This window comes from Muntiacus reevesi, chromosome 3 (assembly GCF_963930625.1).
Source record: "Muntiacus reevesi chromosome 3, mMunRee1.1, whole genome shotgun sequence".
Taxonomy (NCBI): Eukaryota; Metazoa; Chordata; class Mammalia; order Artiodactyla; family Cervidae; genus Muntiacus; species Muntiacus reevesi.
Window position 1 is genome coordinate 86,256,814 of NC_089251.1, and position 24,078 is coordinate 86,280,891.

Here is a 24,078-nt window from a genome sequence, read left to right on the forward strand (position 1 = left end):
TATTGGGTTGACCAGAAGTTCATTTGGGTTTTTCCATAAGATGTTACAGAAACCTGAACAAACTTTTTTTTGCCAACCCAGTATTTGGGATGGCAGCCCAAGCCAACTTCTACAGAGAGCAATGGTTCTTGTAAATCCTCCATACCCAGAAGAAATGACCTAAGAGCCTGCATGGAATAGTAGAAACAATACTGGAGTAAGACCCAGAAAGCCTCAGTTTTAGTCTTTACCTACCATAAACTCAAAACAAGACATGAAACAAGTTTATTTCTCTCTGGACTTCAGCTTCCTCACCAATCAAATTTTAAGGATAGACTAACAGTGCATGTTCACTGATGTGCCTAGAGTCTATGATTTTATGAAGACTCTAGCACAGGGGTGAGGGTAACCTGTGAAGGTCCATGTTCATTGAATGCCCCCTGCCTGTCAGGCTAATACACTAGATTCTCTGCTGCCATGTTTCCACATCCTAACATCATATCCTGATCTAGACCAACTCAATCAGTGATAACCAGAATGGGCTTCCTCTTCTGGACCTTGTTTCATGTCCTCCCCTTTTCCTGCTAGTCGGCACTATCCCCCCCCCCCCAAAACACACACACACACACACACACACAGTTCTTTCTAAAAACAGTTGTAGCTTTTCAATGACTCCTTTCTAAACTATAAGAATTATAATAAATAGATAACTGCCAATAAGTGAAATACATTATTCAAGATAGGCATGGAGAGGCAGACTTTCCATGCCTTGAGGTATGACTCATTAGAAAGTCACATTATGGTTGATCAACCCACACTGCACAGGTGTCCCATGAATTATTCCATGTGTGAAACTGCCACACTCACCTCTACCACACCCAGAAGTACCTTATTCCAATGTTCTGGCAAAAAGCCTCAAGGTATTCTGGCAAGAAGAAACTACACCCTCAGTTCTATGAATCTGGTTGAGGAACATGAATCCCACTTATTAAAACAAAACAAAACAAAAAAAAAACCTCTGGGATTTCTCATAAAAACCAGAATGAGGACCCTCTTGGGAGGAGCTCTCCCTGCAAGTAATGTAACGATTAATCCAAACTCCTGTCACAGCTCTTCTTTGTTTCTATTAATATTTTCACTATGATATAAACACATCTCCCCTCTGGTAAAATGACTTCTGCCCATCTTCTGAGCAAAACAGTCCTCCTTGAGCCTGTGGACCAACTATGGCTCCAAACCAAACTACAAAACCTCATGAGAGCTCTTCAGCATCCATGTACCAGAACATTAAATATGTTTATGTCTATGTGCCAATAAGAAAAAGCATCCAAATCTCTGAACCCTATCACTAACACAACATATTTGATCAACTTGTTCTAAAGGCCTGTTGTCATAAAGGGGAATATTGTTCGATGGAGCACTGGCAGGGTAACAGGCATTGTCTCATAAGAAGAAGAGGAAAACGCTTAAATACTTCCAGATTTTCTAAAAGAACTTGTAAAAAATTTGCTTTGGCTTGAGTAGAACATTCTTTATAGGAAAGGTTTTTTTGTTTTTTTTTTAAGTTCACCCAGCTTTCTTTTATTAGAGTAATTAAAACAATGTTAGGCATTTGGGGTATCTGATACAACCTTAATCCTCTGATATTTCAGGGTATTGATTTTACAAAGTATCTACTGTGACTAGGGCATTAACTGTTGTAAATGTATCCACATTGATTTCTGACAGTGTATTTGTTTAAAGCCTGCTGAAGCCAAACCATGGGCTTCAAGGAATTCCAGACAACTACTTTAGTTTTATGAAACAGTATTTTTAAAGTTACACTAAGGCAAAAAATGGTTTTAAAGTAACATAAAAGGGGGGAAAATTCTTAAGCATGAAACTTATGATTCTACTTGACATCTTTTCTAAATAAATGATCAAATTTGGGCTGCCTATTTTCTCCACCTCTACAATGATTGGAGGATTTCAATAGTCAAGTCTAGCAGGCTATGATATGTGTGTCTTGCTATTCTTAAATTGCAAAAAGAATAATTATGTTTTGTCATGATTATATTCCTACATCATAATTCCCTTAACCTCCCCTTGCAGCAAAACATAAACAACATCATAAACTCTAGTACTAGATGATACAAAGATGAAATTTATCCTAACTCCACTACCAAGGATCCTTCCTTTATAAAGACAGACTCAAGATGAGGATGGAAATTAAGACAGGCAGATAGGCATGACATGGTTATTACTACAGTAATCGGATCTCTCCCAAATGATGAACATAAATGCCTATTCTGCCCAAAGCTTATTTCCAGAACTGTATTGAGAGAAATTCTTTCTATAAAGCTTCATTGCCTGTCAGTTTCCTTTTTGTTTACAAAGAAAGATACTAACAGGAACATAAAACCGTTTGGGGCGTTATAACACTACGTAAACTGTAACACGTGCCTCATTTGGTTAAGCTTTCAGTTTTTCTGTATCTCATCCAAGTACACAGAACTCAAAACTAATAATTACCTGTGGTTTGGTTGCAAGCAGTACAGAAAAACTGAAGGCCACAAGTCATATTAATAGGTTTAATTCCCTGTGAGCAGGGAACCACGTCTGTCTTGACCACTGCTCTGCCACTTGTGGCGGGAACGTTTGCTGCTCCCCAGAGAACCACTTGCCTCCCCACATGTTCCGGTTCCTAACCCTTATTAGCCAGCGTGGACTGCCATAACGAAACTCCAGAGACTGGGTGGCTTCAGCAACAGACATTCATTTTCCCGCCCAGTTCCAGAGGGTCGAGATCAAGGTGCCAGCGTGGCCAGCTCTGCTGAAGACTCTCTCCCTGGCTTGCAGGAGGCTGCCATCCTGCCCTGTCCTCACCTGGCAAAGAGACGGGGCTCTCTGCTTACAAAAGCACTAAGCCTGTGGTATCGGGGCCTCACCCTCATGACCTCATTTACTCCTAATTACTTCCTTACGGACTATCTCCAATTACAGGCGCACTGGGGGTTAAGACTCCAGCCTATGAGTCTTCCTTGTCACAAGAAGTGCGAGGCCATGCCTTCCACGCAGCGCAGCAGAGAGCCGTGGAGACCGCCGTCGGCCTGAGTCCCCGAGAGATGTGCAGCGCGGTCCCCGGCTCACCTGCCCGACATCGAGTGTGCACAAAGCGTAAGCTTTTGCAGGATTTATGACTACCGTCAAACTTTGCCTACTCTAACACTAATAGATCTGTGATGACTCAGGTGTGCCTAGCAATGAGCTCAGTTCCTAAGTGGCCCTGTCCTCATGAAAAGCACAAGTTTGTGGGGGAGAGAGGAGAGGCACAAAAATCAACCTTAGGACAATTAACTTTGAAATGGTCTGATTGGATTTTACATGCAGCAAAAGGTCAGGGAGGAGGGATCGATGTGCATTGGAGGAGGACTGAAAGGCTTTTTGGAGGAGCCAACACTTGACTCTCTCAAGCTGGGGTAGATCTGAAAGATCATTCTAGGTACTGACTGTGTTTGAGGTTTGTACAGTTTGCTTTGTCCATTGATACTATGAGTAAGTATAAGTGGCCTCTAAAGTTGTGGAAAAGAAGAAAGACGTCAAAATCATTACAGTCAGAGCACTGCATGGCTAAAAGGAGCCTTGATAGTCTTCTCAGCCAAACCAGTTATTTGAAAAATAAAGAAACCGAGGGCCAGAGACATGATGAATTTGCCAACATGGAAAAAGAGTGATTGTCTTGGAAATACTAATATAAGCTAGTCCCCTCACATCTCTGAGCCTCAAGGTTCATTTAAGTAAATGGGAGACAAGAATACCTACTTCTCGTTATTTTGAAGTTGTTTTGAAGGTCAACTAAGGCCACAAATGTGAATGCTCTCTATCAAATATTTTATAAAAATACACTGCCTCATTAAAATGCCTGCCCCAAAGCCACAGACTGTTAGACCATTTTCTTAACTCCGTCAAAGCTTGCACACTCTAAAGCAGTCCTCTTCAAACTACCATCTTGAAAGCACTGCTCTTTGTTCAAAATACTTAGAACTCCTCTGTCTGGATTTCAAAATGCAGGACTGATGTTACATTATTTGAAATATCCTCAATGGTGGCAAATCCTGTTCACCAAGGGGCTGACCTGAGAGCATTGGACGCTTTTGAATTCACTGAGAATACAGTAAATGGGTGGACAGAAAAACAGACATATTTTCATGTGCAACTCATTAACGGGTTCTGAAACACTTCCTTCAAAACCAATTTCCTATCTGCAAACAGCAGTGTTACTAGAGTAAATTGCACAGTCTCAAAGAATGAGCTCATTGAAACAACATCCAATTTCATATATAAATCCTTTTATATATGAAAAGAGAAAAAGGGAGAAAAACTGGGAGGATAAGAAAACAATGTTACCATCATTGTGGGGGAAGGTGCAGAGCAAAGTGGGGGAATCCTTTTGATAATCTTTCAACAAAGGGTAATGCTGTTTTTTTCACTGAAATTTATGAGTCAGGTTCTGAAGGATGGGGTTGTTGCTTATGTTTGTGCTTTTAGTAAATCAGATGATTCCACTTCATTTTAGCATGTCTCAATTCCAAGGGGTCATGTAGACAAAGCCAAGAAACAACATCAGACCCTAGAAATGCCAGCTGTGACTCTTCAAACATTTCTGTAATGTACAAGAGCCTACACCAGCCATCAGTTCAAGCCATGATCTCTTAAAACCACTTCCAACATGCTCAGAACTGTCGTCTTCAAGTGACCACAAAACCTTGCCACTTTGCTGATATCAGAAGTGAAATAGCATGCATCTACTCGGAATTGCCCCATCATTATTTTCAATGCCTACTTCTATGCAAAAACAAGAGTCTAATTAAAACGGTATTTAATCTCAGTAAGCCCGAGAGATATAAAATACGGAAATTTGATATTCCATGTCATGATAAAGGCATTTTCACTGCCAATAAAATGAAAAACACGTGAGTGGACTGAAGAAGCATAAACGTGCTTGTCTATTAAATAGGTCAGGGTGAGTGAAAACTCAAAACTGACAGCCATTTTGGTGCCCAGAAGGCATTGGCCGGGGTAAAGACGGGATGATAGGCAGTAAGAAAGGTAATGTCTGGGTCATCACCCATTCTCTGAATTACTCTACTTCAGTTCTAAGAATCTATATTTTGATTATCCTAATGTCTCAGTCCTACATTCTCAATCCAAGTAAAACCAGCAGTTCTTCCTGCCGCTGGCAGAAGTCCAGTGACATGGAGACGTGTTCTCTTTCACATGCAGCGTGTGTTTCCCCTTTGGATCTTACCCCTGGCTCTATTGATCTTTTTGACTCCAAGAAGAGGGCCCCTGCCTGAAGTCCATCTGGCAGAGGTGACTAGAGCAAGAGCAGGTGACACTGCGGAGGTCCAGGACCTCTATGCAAGGTGTCATGTGTGTGCGTCATGCTGTTGACACAGGTAAGGTTTGGCAAAGATGGGCATTTCAGAGCCACTGGGGACAATCAGACTCCCTACTGGTCAGTTAAGTATTTCTTAAATATGTCAAAGGGCTGTTTGAGTAGGACACTGAAGCAAATCTCAGATGGCATAGGAAGTGTCCGGTGGCTATGATTTATTCCACCTGACGGAGGCCTAACTGCAGTAAATGCAATCAACACACCCTCACGGGACTCTCTGCTCCTGGAGAAGGCAGATATTTGGTAACTCTGGCCCTACCTTCCCTCATCATTGCCCAGCAGCACCTCTGCAAGGTCAAGTTCACCCAGGAGAGCCCTGACCCCAAAAGCACATTGCCTGGGGAAGTGGGGAAGAGGACCACATACAAACCTGCCCCCACTGCTGACCCAGCCTGGCTAACGCAGCCCATAACACCACGACACAGAAGTGAGAGGCCGAGAGCCTGCAGTAATAATGCTTTATATTAATAGTTGTTCCTTCCTGAAACTTCTCATGTATTTATGTAAGTTATGGACTCAATTAGGGAATTAACCAGTGTGAAAGTGTTACAACCATTCTGGCATTATCCTCCCATCAGGATAAAATTAGTATTTCATCCTCGCTTCAGGCCTCACCCCAGTAATGCTCATCATCAGTGCAGAGAAGAGTCTGAAAAAATCAAAGAAGAGGTTTCTAAGCAGAATTTCATGTCCTAGATCCCTTAATTGAGCACTAAATTCCTTTCTCATCAATGAGAAGAGATATTCAAAGTCTGAAGCCCATTGCTACGTCTACTGGGCTGGCCAAAAATTTGTTCAGCTTTTTCTGTACCATCTTATATGTGCTGTGCTAAGTCGCTTCACTCATGTCTGACTCTGTGTGACCCTATAGACTGTATCCCACTGGGCTCCTCTGGTCATGGGATTCTCCAGGCAAGAATACTGGAGTGGGTTGCCATGCCTTCCTCCAGGGGATCTTCCTGACCCAGGGATTGAACCCATGTCTTTTATATCTCCTGCATTGACAGGCAGGTTCTTTACCACTCATGCCACCTAAGAGGCTTATGGAAAAACCCAAACAAGCTTTTTGGCCAGCACAATACATTTCTACTTACCCATCTCTGTTTTTTCTGCTGTGTAGAGTCAACAGACAGCTCTATTTTTTCATTGGCTTCTATGTGGTAGAAACCAGGAAATTTTTTTTTTTCAAAGTCCTGAGACTTTTTTAAAAAGTACTTTCAGCTATGAAGTTAATATACTTCCCCACTTTAGTGAGCTCACACTTTCATGCTAGTTTCTCCATGATGCTCTTTTTTTTTTTTTTTTTTTTTAAGCTTTCTTCTCATTTTTAACAAAAGCAAGTGAATCTGTTTGGTCCTTCAGAAGTGTGTGTGTGTCCCGGTATTGTGGTTTAGAGCATGAGGATGTTATTGAATTTATCTGCCAAAAAGACCAATCTTCAGTTAAAGAATCTCTTTTTCCAAAGGCCCATTGTTTCTATTTTCCTGTCCAACTTCTAGAACCTCTAAGAGGATTGCAAACTCTTTACTTTTTGCCCAAGGGCTTATTATTTATATGACCAATAATTAAAGGAAAGAAAGATTTTTTTCAATGATACCAGGATTTCACATCAAGAAGTGGTCCTTTTCTTTCTAATACACATAAAAGCTTACTTTCTTCTCTAGAATATATATTAGAGAATTTAGAGTGTTTCTTATGGTTTTTAAAATTAAACTTTCCTTATTTTTTTAATTGAAGTACAGTTGCTATATAATATTATATAAGTTCAAGTATACCATATAGTGATTCACGATTTTTCAAGTTTATGCTCCATTTATAATTATTGTAAAATATTGGCTACATTCACCATGTTGTACAATATATCCTTGTAACTTATTTTATACCTTATAGTTTGTACATCTTGTACCTGTATGGAGCTTTTTTCCCCAACAATACAGGGATTTTGTGGTTGCCAACCATGAAAGTGAGTTTGAGTGTTATTTGATTACCTTTACCTGTGCTAGAGTGCTGTACTAAAAATACCCTTTCTCTTCTGTCTACTTCTACTTCAGGTTTTCTAGTATTTCTGTTCTCTTTAATGCAAGCATTCATATGTGCAATGTGCTGCTCTTTTGGCACTTGCAATAGGAAAGTCTTGAGGCACCTACATTTTTGTCTCATCTTGTACAACATTAGGGGCACATTCCCACAATGAACAAAAAACACATGATTTCACAAGGCGGCAGTGGCACACCCAACCTGGAAGCTGGACTCCCAACCCTCCATCTCACACAAGGTCTTTTCACACCATCTGGCATCATTAGGTCACTGTAAATGTTCATTTCCAGTAATTGGGCAATACATAAAACATGTTTGAAACAACCAAAAACTCTCGATGCCAAATAAGTCTCCAACTTGGGTCACTGTTAAGAAAATCCATTTAGAATAAAAGACACCCTTGAACAATGGAAAAAGTGTATCCATTCAATGATCTTATGGTGCAAAAATAGATTTGAGGGGTGTTTTCTGAAATTTGGCTTCTCCAGTATTCTTGCCTGGAGAATCCCCATGAACAGAGGAGCCTAGCAGGCTACAGTCCATGGGGTCTGTATCAAGGCTCCATCAGGTCCAAAGAGTCAGACACGACTGAGTGACTAAGCACACGTTAGAGATGAAAACTTGCTGGAAATGTTGAAATAACTATAACCACTAGAAATGTAATTCTAATTTGATCTATACATTGCGCAAAATATCAGAAATATTTTCAAATATTTATGGAGTACCAGTGCTTACTGGAGGTAACACAGATACCTATCTTTGCCAAAATTATGACTTTTCAACTATTTCAAACTTGATATCATTTTTTATTGGAGTATAATTTATTTTTAATATTATGTTAGTTTCTGCTGTACAGAAAAGGGAATCAGCCATACATATACATACATCCACTCTCTTCCAGACTCCATTCTCATATAGGTTCCTTATAGAACACTGAATAAAGCTCCCTGTGCAATACAGTAGGTTATTATGAGTTATCTTTTATTTATTGTAGTACACTTCAAACTTGATTTACATTCAAGAAACCAGTTCCTCTTGGCCATCCCAAGCTTAGTTGCTCAGTCGTATCCGACTCTTTGCAACCCCACTAACTGTAGCCTGCCAGGCTCCTCTGTCCATGGGGATTCTCCAGGCAGGAATACTGGAGTGGGTTGCCACGCCCTTCTCCATGGGATCTTCCCAATCGAGGGATCAAACCCAGGTCTCCCACATTGCAGGCAGATTCTCTATTGTCTGAGCCACCGGGGAAGCCCAGGAATACTAGAATCAGTAGCCTATCCCTTCCCCCGGGGATCTTCCCAACCCAGGAATTGAACAGGGTCTCCTGCATTGCAGGTGGATTCTTTACCAGCTGAGCTGCTGGGGAAGCCCTGATCACTCTATGTGTTCTATTAATTTCTGTTCTCTTAATACTTGAAGGTGAATTTAGTGATTCCTGTACCCAGCCTGATTCACATAGAAATCAACAGTCTATATAATATTAAGAATAAATTATTTTTTAGGACTCTGAAAGATGAAACATCACAATAGAAAGGCATTTTCCCCTTTATCTTGACACTCTCCATCAAGGTAAAAAGCATTTTAGATATTTCTAATCACATTATTCCTATTCTTTCCACTTTATAATATTAAGACAAGTATAAAAAATCTGTATTATTTATCTATCATTACTAGGTCTATTCGCTAACCACTGAATTTTCTCCATTAATCCTCTCTCACTTCATCTCTAAAACAGCTTTGGATTCCATGACTGTTACTCAAGAATACCTGATTCTTGACATCAATCAAAGATAGAACTGGTTAAAACAAAGATGTAGCTACTCATCTTTACCTCATAATCCTCCCCTGCAAGGGTCAATTAATCAATCAGACAGCACATTTATCTGATTTCTGAAGCCAGAAAGTTCAGAACAGTCCAGCTCATCACCATCTTTTTCTTCACAACAGCCTATAATCAAATCCTGATGCTGGATCCTTCACAAAAGCCTCTGCATTCAACTCTTCAAGTTAACTTCTTATATTGGACCCTGATCATTTCACAATTGGACCAAGGCCAACTTCTCTTCCCTGGCTTCCTCATGTCTACCATGTCCACATTCACTTCCATCTCATTCAAAAGTTGAAACTTTTAAAATTTTCTAGACATTCAGTAAATGTACTAAACTTAGAGCTTTTAAATTTATCTTAAAATTATATTATTCTATTCATAAGTCAAGAAAATGTTCACATTTTCTTTCTTTTTCTTATAAGGAATTTTCAAATATGCTGAGATAACCCAAAGAATAAAAACAGTAATCACTTGTATTTCCACTTCTGAGTCAATAGCTATTACAATTTTGCTATATTTGTGTATAAAAGGCATTTGAAAGTAAATTATAGACATCATGGCATTCCTCACTCAAGAATAAGGACACTGCCCTACATACCTCTAATACCATTATCACAGCTAAGAAAAGAATAGTTCCAAAATACCATCTAATACTCAGCCCATATTTAAACATCCTCAATTGTTCTTTAAATGTCTTTCAGAGCTGTGTGTTGATTTTTTTTTTAAAGCCAAGATACGATTAAGGTTCATACATTAGATGTGCTGTTATCTCTCTAGTCTCTTTCTGGGGAAGTCAGTGTGTGTGTGTGTTGAATGATATGAATGTCTTAAGGAAACCAAGCAACAATTTATCAGTCTTTCTGCTGTGATAGCTTTGGCTTGTTTCTTCACCTTCAACATTCCCTATAAGCTGGAGGTTAGGTGTAAAGGCTCAATTAGATTCTGCTATATATTTCTGGCAAGAATCCTTTTAAGGTGTTGCTATACATTTCATACTGTAGCCCATTAGGAGGAACATAATGTCACTTGTCCTGCTTTTAATGATTCTGAATTTGATCACTTGATCAAAGGGGAATCATGCTATTTTTAATTTGACACCAAGTTATTGATTTTGCCCTACACCTAAGGTTTAAAAGACTTCATATCTGTGCCAACATCTGCCAGGAACTCTACTCTAGTTGACTTCTCTGGTCCCTTCTGATGCTTCTTCTTCACCTGTTTCTTACAGTGTTCTCTTTCCTCTATTTAATTTCTCCCCTCTTCTCTGGGAGCTTAGTTTCCCAACCAATCATCCATTTTCCTCCACCATCCAAGCAGGTCCCAAAATTCTATTCTTTGAAAGTCCCATGAATTCGAATACACTGATCACAGTTCATGTTGGATTTTCAACCTCAAGTTTACTGGCTCATTGTTAGAATGTGCTACAGAAACAAGAATATCTTTACCAAATTTTGCAAATGACCTCTAATGGCAATACATAAACATAGGTGCTTACTGATTATGACATTGAGTTCTCAGTAGGTATAATCTCAGTAAATAAGAATCTTCCTACTGAGCAAAACACCAGTATTTATTTAAAATAAATAATAAATAAAATTCTAAGTACTTGTTAGGGTTTTCTGCCGTTCATTTAAAATCCACTTATACCTCCCTCTGTAGCTGTATTTGCAAAACAACCATAGCAAGCAAGCACAAATATTTCCAAACACCTTTGTAGGACGCATCTTATATACTACTGACTATTTTGTCAGTAATCTCTTTAATGCCTGGATCATCCTAACTGCACAAATTGGACAATCATAGGCATTCAACATTTCTCACCAATAGGAAAAAAAAAATGTATTCTGAGAATATTTTGAAGCTGTTTTTACTGACTACACATGCAAAATGAATTAAGCATTGAGATCATTGTCTGGATCATTTAGATCAGAAGTCAGAGAAATATCCAGATAAGGCAAAAATGTGTTCCAATGAGTCTGAATTATTTGGATAATTCCACCTACTATCCAATTCATGTGAATTGTATAACCCATCTTAGGCCTAAAAGTAAATTTGTTTATATTCTTTCCAGTGAACAACTATCTGCCTACAATTACATGTACAAGAATAACAAAGTCTGTTGACATCTCATTTTCTTGCTTTTTACCATGTGTGTTCCAATTTGGAAACTAAGGAGAAAGATACTGGGCACAGAATTTTAAAAGGACCTGCTTTTTCCTCATGATTGACCTAAGCTGCAATGACGAAACAATGCAAATGACACCAAATTTGTCCTCCTCCTCCAAGGCTTTTCTGGGGCAAATTGTGCCGTGCATGAGGTTTACTTCAGCCCCACTGCCCCTGTAAAAACTTGCCCTTAACACAGTAATCCAGTCCTTACTTCTAAGCTAAATGTAACTTGATGATATTCCTTCTGCAAAAAGCATGTTTAAACCTGGTCTTCAACTGAGGAAGAAAAAGCCCCCCTTTCAGTAGGCATTTCAGGCAGACCAAGGTTGAGTGGGAGATTAAACCTTCCCTGCCTTAGTGAAGTTACATGACATAAGCAATCACCTACTCTATTTTACATTTGACTCTCTCAACAGGTAAGCATTTTCTAAGCTAGTATTTGTATAGTTCTGTAACATTTGCAGAGCATGTCACTTCGCCTAGTCTAATCTTGCCCAAGCCCCATATTCTTGTCTCCACTTGACAAATAAGGAAGCTGATTCCTTGCCACCAAGTTCTGAGCCCATGGCTCTAACCAAGGTCTTATAACTCTACATGGCTCTTCTTTCCATCCTGGTCTACAAACCAATTTTGCTTCTTCCTTTAGGAGAAAAGGGTTTCCCTGGTGTCTCAGTGGTAAAGAAACCCTGCCAAAGCAGGAGACACAGGTTCAATCCCTGGGTCAGGAAGATCCTTTGGAGAAGAAAATGACAACCTACTTCGTTTTCTTGCCTGGGAAGTCCCATGGACAGAGCAGCCTAGCAGGCTACAGTCCATGGGGTCGCAAAAGAGCAACTAAACAACTAGAAGAAAGGAGATGGCCTAACCATAGACTTGCCCAGCACCTAAAACCTCCAGGTTCAAAAGCAAGAACGATTGATTCTATTACCAACAGATATCACACACACTGACACACATAATTTTTTGAATATTCAGATAACAGTAGATAAACAGATCTCACCTATTCTTCTCACAGGGGGTTAAAACCATAATCAAGTGACAGGAGAAGAACCACAGAAAAAGCTATGTCATTATAATTCCAAAGCAGGAAGCACCAAGTAACTGTGGTAGAGGAACCAGTAATTTTCTGTTGCTTTTACTATGCACAATCAATGCTGAGTTTTGAAGAAAAGTCAACTTCTCTCTCACTTAACGATATATAGACCTACAGTTACACATAAATACAATATTTAAAATACACTTCAAACAACTCATACACTGCTATTCTAGTTATATAGTTTTATAAGAAAATAAAAGATGACAAATTATTATTGGGTTCAAAACTTGACTATATCCACTAACCAGCAAACTACTGCAAAAAGGCATGAAAATTTTCAAGCATCTCTGTCAAATATATCTCATGTACCGTATCTCATGCCTGACACATGCTTTAAACACAGATCACTGTAACTGAAAAAATACCAATAGGCAATCATGGACATCTTGCAGCATTTCTGGAAGTTCAATACATACTACTATCTTATAGATACTTCCAAATATCTTACAATGCTTACAGTATCTTATATATCAGAGGTTGGCAAACTCTTCCTGTAAAGGTCTTTGCAGACCATATTTTAGGCATTTCAGATCATATGACCTCACTGAAAGTATATAATCCTTTTGTCAATATCATGAAAGCAGACAGAGACAGTATGTAATTGATGGATCTGGCTGTATCTAATAAATCTTTATTTATAGTAACAGGTCCACAGGTTGCCAATTCCTTCTACAAAAACCCCATTTCATCAAAGCTGTCTTTCCTATTAAATGAGACTATCTAGAACATATCACTAAAATGGGCTGGGGTGCTGCTCACCTGTGACCCAATGGTTTCCTGGAAGCACCGGCCCAGCTGGGTCTTAGCAGCCACTGGATACACATGAGGAATGACTTGCTGGTATGAGGAATGGACCGTCTGGGTCTTCTGGACAGGAAGGCCTTGGTAAGGGACTTGGGACTGGCCTGGTTGAGCTTCTTTAACCTTCTGACCTGTTGGGCCATCCACTCTTGAAACCTGATGTATCTGGACCGAGGCCTCAGGAGGGTGCTTCACATGGATATTGACTATGTTAGGAGGAAATTTCACTAAAACAGATTGGGAGGAAAACTTATCAGCTGTAAATAATTAACATGCATGTCACAATGAAAGTAAATTTTCATGCTCATCAGCATGAAACTAAATTTTATACACACACATATACTTAAGTACACATATATTATGCTGTTGTTTTGTTGTTTAAGTCGTGCCCAACTCTTTTGTGATCCCATGGACTATAGCCCACCAGGTCCTCTGTCCATGGGATTTCCCAGGCAAGAATACTGGAGTGGGTAGCCATTCCCTTCTCCACGGGATCTTGCCAACCCAGGAATCAAACCCATGTCTCCTGCATTGCAGGTAGATTCTCTTTACCACTAAGCCACCAGGAAAGACCACATATATATTATGCATAGGATAAATAAAAGATTTATAGTGTGGATCTAGTTTTGCTGCACAGCCATTAAAACTCTTGAGAGTAAAAGGGGACACTCAAAAATTAAAGCTGAACTTATATACTTTAAAGAATAAAACTACTTTTACAAAGCAAAATTTAAACCTCTCACAATAACAGATTCATGAAACATTTTTTTCAGAAGAGCCACAAGACTATGAAATTTGTGCTACTTGTGGTCATACATTTTATCAAACAAAAGTAATTAAGACTCAAGAGTTAGATTATTTTCTAATTTCTCACAAAGTTTCCATCAGAGAGACTGTAGGATTTATAACACAATTTCACAAAACAGTTCTTTTACCCTTAAACCTGGTATGTACATACTCCTGTGCTTCTTTTGACACACACAAAATATTTTAGTGTGACATTTTATATCAGTATTTTCTTTCTCTGCAGGTTTCACACAGAAATTTATCTTCTGATGCTAAGATTCAGGTTTTAAAGAATAAGAGCCAGTAACACTTCTCTGACCCCTTTTTTAAAAATTGTGCATGTGTGAGAGGTGCTAGGTTGAAAAGAATGAATTAGTCATAGAATTTGAGCTCCAAGTGACCTAGTTTATCTTCCTCTACAGATGAATAAACTGAAGCCCAGGGAGGTTACAGATTGTTTAGAACTAAAACCAAGCACTCTGACTACAAAATAGAATTGGTATTCAACAGCAGGTACCGTGTGATCTACTAAATGATTAATGATCATAAGGGTCAGAACACCATCTTGTTCATCTTCCCCTTTCCCAGGTCCTGCCAGAAGAGCACCATGTACGCTTATTAGCTCTTGGTCCTGTGTCACCAGAGAAAGATGGGCTCCAAATTCTCAGTTCCTAGGTACCATTCTCTATGGCCGAGAAAGCACTATCACCATATAACTGGGCCCATATCCTGTTCCAATGCCAACCCTGCAGGCACTTGACTTCTGAATATATATAGGTTTGGCATGTTAACAGAGTTCTGACGAATAGGCAAAATCAAAACAGTCAGCTTACCTTTTACTCCTTGCTGGCTGGTCATGGTCAGAGGCAAAGTGTGTGTCGAGTGGACGACATGTGTTCCCAGCGCCTTGCCTGACTGCTGGGAATGCTGATACACCTTGGGCAGGCTGGCCCCATGGACCGGGATCTGACAGAGCTTCCCTGTGAAATTTGGAGGGCACTGGCATTTGTCCCTTGAGCTGCACTGGCCTCCATTCATACACGGAAGATGGCAAATTACTGTAACGGGAAGAGGAAATGTGAAGAGTTGGCTAGCTTCTCAAAAGCTAAGTAACAATCAACCAATAGAACACCACCAAAGCATAGCCATTGTATTACCAATGACTCTAGAAATGGTAAACCAAGGAGAACCTACACTGGGTTCAAAAATACTTCCTTTTTTTGTTTTTTTAAACTACCTTTTTCTTTCCACCTTAAGTAAGTCATTTAGCTCTCCAATTGCTTGTGGTTGTTCATCCACAATGCTGGAAAGAATTCATAGGAAAAAATATACATATATGTAAATATACAAAGCTACTCAGGATATCTCCTACATTCTATACTTACTTTGTTTTCCTATTACTAGCTTATTTACTGTCTTTCTAGATTATAAACTCCTTGGGGGAAAGGAATGCCTGGTTTAATGAGCTTTATATCCTCAGCAACTAAAATAATGTCTGACGCATAGTGGACATTAAATATTTCCTCCAAGAATAAACAAATGAAAGTGCTAAAAATAATATCTGTCGAGAATTTTCTCTACATAAAGAACTGAACAAAGTGCTACCCAGAATAAGGGAATAGAATAGTTTGAAACCTGCTTTACAAGAATTTGCAATCCCATTAGGATAACAAGGCGACAGTGAAACCTAGAAGGAGCAGAGTGATTAATAGTTGGGAATTTATTTAGAATAGCAAAAGGTAAAAGGATGTGTTTGGGTGAAGAATTTTATGAAGAGTTTTAAATTCTGGCTAAATTCAGCTTATGGCCAACCTCTTTACGACTAATGAATCCTTCCCATCAGACTTTAAACTGATCAGATTTCCAGCAGCTTAAAAAATAAGTCTTTCAACTCCATTGTCTTTCAGCTTCTATTCTGCTTCAATCCTCTCCTCCATGACCAAACTCCAAAAGAATTATCTGCTCACTTCTCTGCTCACTACTAGCTAGCCAGCACCAAGTTGTATTTCCTTCTTTGTGTGTGTTCCCTTTTCCCATCCCTCTCCTACGCTGAAATTCCTCTTACTCAGGTCACTAATGGTCTCTGCATTGCTAAATCCATTGGTTGGATTTCAGTCTTCCCTTGGCTTCTGACATCTCACCCACCCGGTTTGCTCTTTCCTCTTTGTCCACAGTCTCTTACTATTCTTTGCAGACTCCACGTTTTCCTTATCCTTTAAACACAGACGTGCTTCAAGATTTGGTCTTAAAATCTTCTGCTTCACTAACCCTACACGTTCTGATTTCATCCTGTCATATGATGATGTCACTCAAAACCATATTTCTGAGCCAAAGCTTTCTGCTGCACTCCACACTGCCTACATCCTGTAGATCTTCTATAGACATTTCAGACTTACAATGTCCCACTTGGAACAGGATCATCTTCCCCCTAACGTCTCCCATTCACTGAGGGATGCTTAACAGAAATCTGATGGTCCTCTCAAACCACTCAAATATCCAGTTCTCCAGGTCCTGCCTTCTAAACATTTATCAAATATGCCCACATCTTTCTCACCAGAGAGATCCTGTTTTCTCTGAAACCTCATTTCCTACAATTCAGCTACACTGAATTTGATTCCTGAGTGGACAGGGCTCTCTCACCCCTCCTCATGTTTTATCTACCCTGCATCCTTGGCCTGGAACACTCTTTCCATTTGCTTCCCAATACCCTCCCCACTTGCCCACCTAACTCCTGCTCACCATTGAGACTCTGCTTAAACCTCACTTCCTGGAAGCAGTTCCAGTTGACCCTCATCTAGGTTTGGGCCTCTCCTCTGTGCCTCCATGGGCTCTCATTCACTGTTCATCATGCCCCTTGGCCTACTGCATTGTAATCCTCTGACTTCATTTCTGTATGTCCCATTCAACTAGAGCTCTGTGAGGTCAGGGACTTCGATGTTTTACCTCTAACGTGTAGCTCAGCTTTTAGAAAAAATGCCACAGCTCAATAAAAATTACTAGATAAAAGAATGAACAGATTTATGGCTACTACTTTGTCAAATACCATTCTAGGTACTACAGAAGAAAGTAAGAGCTAACTGCAACTGTTAGGTAACACATGATAACTAGAAATACACATCAACAAGTAAGTAACGCTGGAAAATACAAAATGCAAGTTCTATGGAACTTCAGAGAAAAGTCATTTCTGGGAAGTCAAAATAGACATTTTAGGAGAGCTCACTTGAAATAAGTCTTTGAAGCTGGGGATTCAGAAAAACAGAAAGGACTGAATCCCAGGAGGACGGTGTGTGAAAGGCCAGAGGTAGGCAAATTTGGAAGATAATGAGAAAGCCTGTGTTGTTGAAACCCTAGATTCCTTGGGGAGAGGAGTCAGGTGATAAACTGGGAGATGTAGACTTAACTCAGAGAATGGTTAAAGGTCTGATAAAAAGTTTGGATTTTACTCTGTAATTAATAAATTATTTTGGAGACTTCAAGGAGAGAATTTTCCGGGAAGATTACTCTTGTGATGGCATGTGGCATTAGCTGGAAAGGAGAGTGACCAAGTAGAGAAGTCAGACAGGAGAATATTAAAATAACTGAAAGACAACTTGAAAAACCCATGGATTAGGATCATGGCAAAAGGAACTGATAGAAACATGAAGTAATATTATGATAGACAGGCAATCAGTGAAACGTGGAGATGGGACACAGGAAGTAAACAGAAGGTGAAGGAAGAGGTAAGACACTGAATGAGAAAGGAAAGAACTGGGAAAAAATGACCAAGGTGACTGCCAAGAACTATGTCCAGGGTCTGACTATGGGGCAGATAAAGTCAAAACTCCCATGCAAGATAGGGTCTGGAATACGCTTCCTCAAGTGTCTAGTCTACAGTGAGATGCTGAGTAAGAAGAGTCAAAGCTGACTCTGAGGTTGAGTCAAAGACTTCATAATTCCCAGTTCAATTCTCAACTGAACTTCTGCTAAACAACAGCTTGTTGCTGGATGAGTTCAATGTGCATGCCTAGCCAAGATTTTCAGTCAGTTCAGTTCAGTCGCTCAGTCGTATCCAACTCTTCACGACCTCATAGACTGCAGCATGCTAGGCTTCCCTGTCCTCCTGGAGCCTACTCAAACTCATGTCCATTGTGTCAGTGATGCCATCCAACCATCTCATCCTCTGTCATCCCCTTCTCCTCCCGTCTTCAATCTTTGCCAGCATCAGGGTCTTTTCTAGTGAGTCAGTTCTTCGCATCAAGTGGCCAAAGTATTGGAGTTTCAGCTTCAGCATCAGTTCTTCCAATGAATATTCAGTACTGATTTCCTTTAGGATGGACAGGGTGGATCTCCTTGCAGTCCAAGGGACTTTCAAGAGTCTTCTCCAACACCACAGTTCAAAAGCATCAATTTTTCGGCACTCAGCTTTCTTTATAGTCCAACTCTCATATAGTCCAACTCTCATCCATACATGACTACTGGAAAAACCATAGCTTTGAACAGACGAACCTTTGTTGGTAAAGTAATGTCTCTGCTTTTTAATATGCTGTCTAGGTTGGTCATAGCTTTCTTCTTGGTCATAGCTTGAGGAGGAAGCATCTCAAATAATTTATCACTGGAATACAAGCACACTTTACTGTGTATAGTCGATCCCTGGGTCAGGAAGATCCCCTGGAGGAGAACATGACAACCCACTCCAATATTCTCACCTGGAGAATCCCATGGACAGAGAAGCCTGGCAGACTACAGTCCATGGGGTCACAAAAAGTGGGACATGACTGAAGTGACTTAGCACAATATGCATGAATTTCAGTTAATACAGTTTAATTAAATAATACCAGTCTCCCAAAAACATGGTCTGAACTTCATTTGCCACAATATTAACTAGGTAACTTCACTGCTATTCTCCTTGGTCCACAAATCACTACATAAATAACAGGTGTGCATCGCGGCCAATAACCAATCATATCACTTCCTTCAGAGCCTGTTGGCAACTGATCCCGGCATATTTGTTATTCAGTTCATATGTCCCCTCCCTCTTGAACCTCCCTCATACACAGACAGCAAAGCAGGTAGTTGAGTTGCCTCATCACTTCACAAGGACAAACTCACATGACATTTTACAGAAGTGTATTATCCAAATGGCCAAAAAAAAAAAAAAAAATAGGCACAGCAAAGAAACAAAAAGTGCTAACACTGGAAATGAAACTGGAAAGTGGTTGCGATGTGGGAATAAAGATGGTCCCAAGGGAATGACATTAAAGGCACTCAGATATTCCACAACCTGGAAAGCGCAAAGGTGAGTTGTTGAAACTTGATTCAAACTTAGAAAGGTTCACTAACAGGTTCACTAAAGCAAAGAAAAGATACTCACTCCACATCATACAGTATACGAGAAGAAAGTGAAAATATTCAGGTTACTCTTAAGTTCTACTCAAAGAAATAAAACACTTCAATTCTCAGTGTTTCTAACATTTTACATCATAGGGCACTTGATGTACATCTACATCTACTATTTTTTCCACTTTCCCGATACATACATCACCTACAGTAAAAGAATTTTAATGTTTTGACAAAAAGAAAAATTTAAGGCGATGGAACTAGTAATTTTCCCAACGATTATTAAGATTGTTTTCACAGTTACAGCTTCCACGGTCATTTTTATGGTGCTGCACCACTGTGCAAAGAGGTCTACCTATCACCTTTACTAAAATACCATCTTTTTTTTTTTTTAACAAAGCTGATGTTTATTTCTAGTATCAAAAGTAGATTTTGAAATCTGAAATTAATTTAATTAGCTTTGTTTCAATCTATTTTTAAACCTTTGAGATAGCTTCCACACAAATATTTCAAAAACAGTACCAGTCTAAGTGGATACAGCAATAATCCCAAAATAGAACTCCAATAACCCTGTGTCTCTCTGGTCATAAAGGAAACCACATCTGCTGACTTATTCCAAACAGTAACTGGCCACTATTTATAACCATTTATGAGTGAGAAATAAAATACCTATTCTACTGTTCCAGCATTTTCACAAAAATCTAAATTACAATCTAAAGTTCTTTTTGCCTCAATTCAGTCACTGTGCATTGAGTCCTTTGTGGCAGATTGATCTTTTTAAAGCTAAATAGTCTTTTATGTCAAAGAAAACAAATTTAAAATCACCCTACAAAAGTTAAGGATTTGACTATGAATAGTTTCTTTCTGTTTCAAAAGTTCCTGCCACTCTCAAAACATTGCCTGGTGATATATAGTCTGGGGTTCCAGTGTTCTATAAAATGTTCTCAACACATGAAGAGGAAAAAGAGTAAGTTATCTTTAAGGTTGCCTTCAGAAGCCTGTGGTATGCTAGCTGTAAGTCTAGCTATGGCACATATATTTTAGACCATATAACTGGAAGGTGTAATATAGAATGCTGGCTGAGAAATTTCATAACCTTGTCAGCTCAACATCCTGTTGGTCATCACCATAATTCACTTCATTGCATCATACGGTCACCTGGGACCTACCACAAATAACAAGAGGTGCGTGTGCCTTCAGCCTGTTATTCCAAAGACGGTGATTTCATGACAACCACTCCAAGCATCTCATGGTACGACTATAAAAGGTCACAATGAGCAAAAGGATCCAGGCTGGAAGAAAAAGTTGGAGGGTTTAAACATGCCCAGCGTTTCGGTACATTCCACCATTGACAGTGGTCTATAAAACAACTTGCAGGCCTCAACAAACTGGGCTGAGAGGATAATATTCACAGTCTACACCACAAATTGGAACTTAGTTTAAATAGATACTGATCTGTATACCAATATGGGTAAACTGAATTTTCTACACATTGGGGCTATAAAAAGCTAGACTCTCATTCTTCCCTGTTATCTTAGCTGACTATAAAAATATTTCAGCTGCTTGTCCCCAAAAGGCGCTCTAAGAATGTACATGACTTTGCTAATGCAACTCCCAGCAACACCCTGGCCCCTCCACCCGCCCCCTCGCTTTCTGTGCCAGCAGACTATTTCCAGTTATTCTGGTTAAGGCAGGGGCAGGGCAAACAAACTCCCATCTGAAGGAAAACCTACATCTGTCCTTTGGTAAAGAGACACACACATGATTTTGATTTGAAGAGCTACTTCCACTTTCCCACTTGTGTCTCATTAGGAGAATAATGTTCCCTTAAAGGCTTTCAAGGTTTCAGTTGCTGTACCTTGCAAGGTGAAAAGAAAAATAATATTTTTAGAAAGTTCAAGTTATCACTTTATCTCTCTCCTAAATATACCTACCTTGCTCTCTTTTAAAGGGTACCCACAGATTCTTTTCAGCCAGAAAGTAGGTTAATAATGTGGCCATTTAAAGCTTTCAGATAACAAATATGTCAGATAAGAAACACTGCAGCAAACCACTGCTCATTTTTTAAAATTTATTTTTAATTGGAGGATAATTGCTTTACAGTGTTGTGTTGGCTTCTACCATACAACTATGTGAATCAGTCCCTCCCTCTTGAACTTCCCACCCTTCTAGGTTGTCACAGAGCACCAGGTCAATCTCCTTTTCCACTATCTGTCTATTTAATATATGGTAATGTATATGTTGCTGGGCTACTCTCTCAATTGCCCCGCTGTATCCACAAGACAGTTCTCTATGTCTGCATCACTATTCCTGCCCTACAAATAAAACCATTGCTTATTTTAAGAACCTATCCCTCTTCTTAAAAATCTGCATGCTTCCCATTTAATTCAGTATGCATCACCCCACCTCCAACCCCCACTGCATCAAAAAATAAAATAAATAAAACAACTTAAGCCAAAAACCAAGATGGAGAGGTCACATCTCTCTGGAGCGAGCACAGAGGCGCTGTCCTACACATGAGCCAAGAAAGGAAGTACAGAGATTAGTAGGCATTTACTAAAATCTAAGTTTGAGTTTTTTGGTTTTTTTTTTTTTAATGCAGAGATCTACCATTGCTGTGCTCCAAAATTGCTCAGAGTCTATTCCTGATTATCTGTCTGATAACTGAAACAGAGTCCCAGACAGAACCAACAAAACATCTGCGATCCAGGTGGTCTGGAACAACCTGTCCAAGGGAGGTGACACTGCACCTAAACGTGAAAGGGGAAGAACCTAGTGATGTGAACACTGGCAGAAGGGTGTTTGCAGAAGAAGAAATAACGGGAGGGAAGATCTTAAGGTGAGATATGGTTCAGAAAGGCCCAGAAACTGAAAGGAGGCAGGTGTGGTGGGAATGTCAAAGCAGGAGAGAAAGGGGGAAAAGCTGGCTGGAGGGACAGAGCAGGGGCAGACTCTTCTTTCTTTCCACAAAGATATTTGCTGCTGTTCAGTCGCTCAGTTGTGTCTGACTCTTAGTGACCCCATGGACTGCAGCATGCCAGGATTCCCTGTCCTTCACCATCTCCCAGGTTTTGCTCAGACTCATGTTCATTGAGTCAGTGATGCCATCCATCCATCTCAACCTCTGTCATCTCCTTCTCCTCCTGCCTTTAATCTTTCCCAGCATCAGGGTCTTTTCTAATTAGTTGGCGCTTTGCATCAGGTGGCCAAAGTATTGGAGCTTCAGCTTCAGCATCAGTCCTTCCAATGAATATTCAGGATTGATATCCTTTACAATTGACTGGTTGGATCTCCTTGCAGTTCAAGGGACTCTTAAGAGTCTTCTCCAACACCACAGTTCAAAAGCATCAGTTCTTTTGCGCTCAACTTTCTTTATAGTCAACTCTCACATCCATATGTGACTACTGGAAAAACCATAGCTTTGATGATACGGACCTTTGTTGGTAAAGTAACATCTCTGCTTTTTAGGTTTGTCATAGCTTTCTTCCAAGGGGAAAGCGTCTTTTAATTTCATGACTGCAGTCACCATCTGCAGAGATTTTGGAGCCCAAGAAAATATAGGGCTGCCTATAAAGCTTTCCCAGTGGTGAAAAATCCACCTGCAATGCAGGAGCCGCAGGAGACATGGGTTCAATCCCTGGGTTTGGAAGATCCGCTGGAGGAAGGCATGGCAATCCATTCTAGTATTCTCACCTTGAGAATCCTCATAGACAGAGGAGCCTCACAGGCAACAGTCCATAGTGTCGTAAAGAGTCGGACACGACTGAAGTGACCTAACACACATAATAATGTTTCCATTAAAACAGGAAAAACTAAGTTAAAACCGAGGACCAGGATAGATTAAGACGTACAAAAGACAGAACCAGGGGAAGAGAAAGGACAAAGGTGAGCAAGGTTAAATAGAATCATCTATTTTATGTACGTGGAATGTGCACTGTAAACTTGGCTTTGAGCTCGTGGACCTCATTTTAAATTTCTGAATAACTATTTAGCCAAACTGAAGTTAAATTCTTAATTTAAGACTCAAATAGATAATGATCCTATAAGGTAAGATGACTTCAAAAAAATTCTCTTTATTGATTATCTGTGCACATGGAAATCACAGTGGGCTGAATGGTGGTCTCCCAAAAGGTATGCCCATGTCCTGTGAACACTCAGAAATCTGTGAATATTATTCAGGTGGTAGATGAGTAAAACAAATGTGACTAGAATCTCTGAGAGGAGGCACTCAACCTGACTTATCCAAGTGACCTCTCATGTCAATGACAAAGTCCTTTTAAGAGTGAGGTCAGCGCAATTTTGCCAAAGAGGAAGAAGCAGTATGATGGAGGCAGAGATGGAAATGATGCAGCGAGAAGTCGAGGAGCACCAACAGCCATGAGAATTGGGAAGAGTCAAGAAAGGGACTCTCCTCTTAAGCCTCCAGGGGGAGGGGAGCCCTCTACACCTTGATTTTGACTTTCTGGTCCCCAGAGCTATGGGAGAACACATCTCAGTTGTTTTCAGTAAGAGGACTGTTATCTTAATGTGTGAGACATGAGACTAATGCTCGTCATAGTACATGTAAAAGGGGGAAAAAAGAGTCCAAAGAAGTCTTGGGGCAAGGGGAAAATGCTTTCCTAAAAACTA

General features: G+C 39.9%; 1 protein-coding gene across 12 annotated transcripts in view; it reads right to left on the minus strand.

Annotated features, from left to right (window-relative positions):
• LTBP1 (latent transforming growth factor beta binding protein 1) overlaps nucleotides 1-24,078 on the minus strand; it is a 453,522-nt gene that overhangs the window by 206,747 nt on the left and 222,697 nt on the right. For all 12 annotated transcript variants that reach the window (XM_065929446.1, XM_065929445.1, XM_065929447.1 and 9 more), the window contains 2 exons: nucleotides 14,967-15,191; nucleotides 13,306-13,574 (listed from right to left, as the gene is read on the minus strand). In XM_065929446.1, coding sequence (XP_065785518.1) covers nucleotides 13,306-13,574; nucleotides 14,967-15,191 — 494 coding nt within the window. The remainder of the gene's footprint in view (nucleotides 1-13,305; nucleotides 13,575-14,966; nucleotides 15,192-24,078) is intronic.